Below are 4,774 nucleotides of genomic sequence, written 5' to 3'. Positions count from 1 at the left end.
TGCAGTTCTAATATATTGTGTTAAATTTCATAATTTATAACATGTATTTTTTATATTTAATAAGGTAACTGTTATCTAGTTCATTCTAATTAAATTATTGTTTTTACTTCTATTTTCAATGGTCATTTAATAGTAATATATAAATCTCGTTGATTATACTTGTCTAAAATTTCATAAATGTAGTTGGACGGTTTGGCCTTGCTAAAGTACCAATCAAATATGATTCCCAAGAACTAGTTACCTTAGCTCAAAGTTCTTATAACTCTGATTCAAATAAAATAAAAAAAGTTCTTATAACTCCAATATGCCTAATCCATTGCAGACTCATTTAAAGTGATATTCGGCATATTGGGAACTTCAATTGCATTTGGCTAACTAGTGCTCTAAGAACCTACCATTTGGTTAAGGACTTACCACGTGGTTAATATCATAATTTACCAGTAACAGAGAAAGTTAAGGACCTACCAATTTGGTTTAAGATCAAAATTTACCATTCATTCCTATCATTCAAACCCAAGTTCCCTCTGTACTATCATTCCTATCTGAATATCATCGAAGAAAGGCAGTTCTTTCTCTTCCTATAAATTCATGTAGGCTCTGGATGATATTGAACTCAAAACTCCGTATGTTACCATTGTGTTAAAGTTGAATTTTCATGCCTTCCAATATGCACTGGAGCAGACACAGATATCCATCCATTATATGGTTAGTTGGCCACCAGCAAGTTCTTGTACGGATGCAACAGACACTGGAATCATCTCTGCAGCTTGTCAGATTTGGAATAAGAACAGTCGAATCTGGAAGAAAGCGCCCCCACCAAAAAGCAATCTATGCACTGAAAGCCCTAAACATGTGTGAAAGAAAGCATTATGATATGATATCAGCCAATCTACCTTTTAGGATCTGAATGTATTCCCAAAACAGCAGGAGAAGATAATCGGAATTCATGTCAATTGCAAAAAGGGAAAATATTTCCTCACCAAAACATAACAGTCAGCTACAAGTGGTTGGTGGATTTCTCAACGCAAGCGCCTTTTTTTGGATCTGGCACGGCGGTGGAAAATCCGGAAAACCACAACACAACCAATGAGAACTGCCTGTAGGATTATAATTACCTTCAGACCTGAAAACACAAGAGCCCCACTTGTATCAACTAACAAATCATGTTCAACAGTAGCAAAATCATTTTGAGCAAAAAAGAAAACAAAAAACCTTTAAGCTTTTGAATCAAGTCCTCCAAATTAACTCCACTTCTGGTTTCTTTTTCATTGATAGAGCTCATGTCACGAATTGTTGGGACATAACTGCCAGTCTTGTAGTCAATATTCCCACCCATGATGCATGTGTTTGGACAATTGATACTACCATCATATTCATCACTTCCATCACAGCAATCTACATGGATTATAATGAACCAGAACTCAGATTAGGAGGAATAGGAACAGTCCTTACAATAATCCCTAATTTGAAATCATCGTTTATATGATATGCGTCTTGATTGGAATAGATAACTCGGATAAAGTGCCAGCAAATCTGAGTCTTACAAGGATGAGAGATCTAAAGTCTAATATGGAAACATAACAGTCCTGACAGTAATTCAGTTTCCAGCTCCAAATTCATTCTTTATGGGACCATAAAGAATGTGGCTTGATTCAAGGAGACATGCCATTCTAGTTGTGGAAGCTACATATCAAAAGGTCATTTATCCACGGCAAAGGGCTCCACCACTATGAAGATCACAAAAGCTGTCTAGGATTAGAATATCATTAGTCAATCCGATTTCAAAGCAAGAGGCCTAATTCCAGAAACTATGTTGTTTCAACTTAAGCCTAAAAAACAAGAAACAACTTAAGCCCAGATCAGTACGAAGATGCATGAGAAGGAAGAGATAATTTTAGTGAACCACTCACCACAAAATCGATCATTAACACGAGAAGAAAATATAAACCGAGGAATACTTCCAACATTCCTACAGTAAAATTTCCCTGTTGGACAGGCTGATGTTCCTGTAAATGCAATAACGAACATAAATGACTTGCCAAAATATAAACATTATTGAATAGCATGATGAATAGAAGATCCTTGGTTACCAACACGATGCACGATACTTATGTCTTACCAAAATACATTTGCATCCCCTTAGGTTTGATCTAATTCCATTGACACTCCTAGGGTTTCCCATTTTTCTAATCACACCCATTATGATATCCAATTGTTCCAATTACCTATTTTCATCTACTTTCAGTAAAAACCATTAAAAGTAATTACCGAAGAATAATTTGATATAACAGGGATGAGATTAGAGAGAGATGTTGGGTCAATGATTTTAAAGAAACAATTCCATCTCATGTGACTAATTATAGTTAATGATAACAGTAAGTGGTAGGATTAGCTTATAAGAAGAATTGGATATCAAATGAAGAGTGATTGGAAAAATTGAAAACAAATGAGATTTATAGAGAACTGAATTAATCATGTATGACAAAAAGTAGTTGCAGTTTACCCTTGCAGTTTTATATCAGAATCTGGATTCATGAAAACAGAATCATTCTGAGGCAAACTGTCAGACCGTCTGCCTGACATCAGAAAGAAACAGAAGATAGAATACCAACCCTGAAAACTGCAAAAGAGGGGGGGGGGGGGGGGGGGGGGGGGGGGGGGGGGGGGGGGGGGGGGGGGGGGGGTGTTGGGGGAGGGGAGGGGAGGGGGGAGCGAGGGGGAAAGAGAGAGAGGCGTGTTCCTTCTGTAGATTCTCTATCTCATCATCATAAAGAATTGAAATTGTAATTTGACAAAAATTGAAACCTCCAGAAAACATCTCCGTGGGTATAACCAGACAACCAACAGCACAAACAAGAAATGGAAATTCGTGATACATCTGATTAAAGGTTTCTGCTCCCAAACAAGGATGGTTACTTCACTCAGGAAAAAAGAAAAGGAACCAACAACAACAATAGTGTCATCATTAAATGTAAACACGAGCATTCCTCAATAAAAATGAGGCCTCTCATAATCAAAATAGACCTCTTATTTGCACGTAAATATGGAGTTAAATAAACCCCTTAAGGAGCATCCATTAACGCAACTGGAACAATCAAGTACTTCCATTTCTACTTCCCTTGCCTGTTTGATCTCACTTCACAATCCGTTTCCAAGATCACTGCTGATTTATCCAAAGAATTACCAAGTCCAACATGAGAAAAATGATAATTTCATTCTTTTCAAAATCTCCATTAGTTCATCGACAGGACTCGTAAAAAAAATGTAAATATGAGATTCCACTCAACATTTTATCAGGCTTCTCATAATCAAATCTTCTTTCTCTTATTTGCATGTAAATATGGAGTTAAATAAACCCCTTAAGGAGCACTCGTTAGTCCAACACGAGAAAAATGACAATATCATTGATTCCAAAACTCCATTAGATCACTGACATGACTTTAGTCCGCAATACAACCATGTCTTACTAACGTTTAGGGAAGGCATAAGACCCAATACCTGATTACCCTTATTTTTTCTATCATAAAAGGGAAAAAATAGTAAATTTGATGTCTTAGAAATTTGATTTGGCAATAATCTATGACAGTGGAAAATGATGTTTTTGCACTACACAATATCAATATTTTTTGCGCTGAAAAAAAAAACTACAATAATTGAAACCGGAAATTCTGAGTCAGCTATATACACTTAGACAGCAGCATTATTCTATCGACGCATTGAGATTCGACTACGGTATGTATCCCTTTTACCTGTCAAAAAAAAAAAAAAAAAAGATTCGACTACGGTAAGAGCAAAATTAAGTCCAACTTAAATGAGAGTGAATACCGGGCTCGTCAGTCCCGTCAAGGCAGTCGCAGAAATCGTCATTGACACGGTCTCTGGTGAAGGATTTTGACCCGTCCTTGCATTTGATCACCTCAGGCCGAAAGTATTTCTCATCTGCATCCACCACGGAAACAACTTCAAATTCCAAGGATCTAATGGAAATCGAGAACAAATAGATTGGGTATACAGGTATGCTAGAGTATCTATAGATACCAATCAACAGGCCCCAAAGACAAGTATTCAGAGATTTATAACTTTATAAAGCAAGAACTCAGTCACAGAGAGAGAGAGAGAGAGAGAGAGAGAGAGAGAGAGGTACCGAGAGGGTGGATTCCGAGGAGGGGTGGGTTGGAGAAGGAAGAAGCGTAGAGGAATGGGATAAAGCTAACACAGAAACTGAGGGTGAGGAAACGACGATCATGACCGTGCTCCATGTTTGGACGTTGGAGAAAATTTGGTGTCTTTTTTATTTTTCCTTATAGGCACTACAGCCTACTACATACATACTGACAGAGTCTAGTCTACGCTTAACTTGATTATGCATTTGACCTCAAGTCAATGTTTTAATGCGGCTTAATTAATCGGGACCTAACTTTAATTTTAGGATTGACGAGTGTTCCAATTTTTTCTATAGAAAATACTTTCTTATTATTTATAAATTATTTTTTCTTCATGCATGTATTTTTTTAAAGAAATTAGCTTTCTCGTTTGTGGGGTATTTTGTCTTTTTTCTTTTTGAGAATTTTTGGGAATAATTTTAAAGTAATGTCACTCACAATCTATTTTATAATTATCCTCATACTATTTTATGATATGGTATTAAATCATTAAAAATTATTTATTATATTTTATTTTTAGACCAAACATTTGATGCTAGGGATATATGTTGATTGGATCATAATAAAAATTATGAGAAATAGATTTTTCCATAATTTTATCTTTTCAAGAG

At 36.0% G+C, this 4,774-nt stretch overlaps 1 protein-coding gene across 3 annotated transcripts; it reads right to left on the bottom strand.

Moving 5' to 3' along the window:
• Positions 1 to 379: 379 nt before the first annotated feature.
• LOC121251114 (glucosidase 2 subunit beta) lies at positions 380 to 4,309 on the bottom strand. 3 transcript variants are annotated; one of them, XR_005937921.1, is made up of 6 exons: positions 4,145 to 4,309; positions 3,826 to 3,939; positions 1,911 to 2,006; positions 1,213 to 1,395; positions 894 to 1,123; positions 380 to 797 (listed from the first exon to the last, which is right to left on the bottom strand). XR_005937921.1 is itself a non-coding variant. In XM_041150434.1 (6 exons), the coding sequence occupies exons 1-5, from the start codon at positions 4,257 to 4,259 to the stop codon at positions 1,020 to 1,022; spliced, it is 612 nt and encodes a 203-aa protein (XP_041006368.1). In that variant the 5' UTR covers positions 4,260 to 4,309; the 3' UTR covers positions 380 to 835; positions 981 to 1,019. The 3 variants fall into 3 exon arrangements, 2 of the variants coding, with proteins under 2 accessions (XP_041006368.1, XP_041006367.1); XM_041150434.1 differs by having other exon boundaries at positions 380 to 835; positions 981 to 1,123; XM_041150433.1 differs by having other exon boundaries at positions 380 to 844; positions 981 to 1,123; positions 4,145 to 4,308.
• Between the last annotated feature and the right edge of the window lie 465 nt (positions 4,310 to 4,774).

The sequence above is a fragment of the Juglans microcarpa x Juglans regia genome, chromosome 2D, assembly GCF_004785595.1.
Source record: "Juglans microcarpa x Juglans regia isolate MS1-56 chromosome 2D, Jm3101_v1.0, whole genome shotgun sequence".
Classification (NCBI taxonomy): Eukaryota; Viridiplantae; Streptophyta; class Magnoliopsida; order Fagales; family Juglandaceae; genus Juglans; species Juglans microcarpa x Juglans regia.
Note: the sequence above shows the minus strand (reverse complement) of the source record. Positions and strands in the feature narration are given on the sequence as shown.

What these genes read in the sequence shown, in the direction of transcription:
- LOC121251114 (XM_041150434.1), bottom strand. Translation starts at nt 4,259, where the DNA reads ATGGAGCACGGTCATGATCGTCGTTTCCTCACCCTCAGTTTCTGTGTT. An exon ending in TGACGGGACTGACGAGCCCG is followed by an intron (nt 2,007 to 3,825) that starts GTATTCACTCTC and finishes TTGCATTTACAG; the next exon opens with GAACATCAGCCTGTCCAACA. An exon ending in CTTGATTCAAAAGCTTAAAG is followed by an intron (nt 1,124 to 1,212) that starts GTTTTTTGTTTT and finishes TTGTGTTTTCAG; the next exon opens with GTCTGAAGGTAATTATAATC.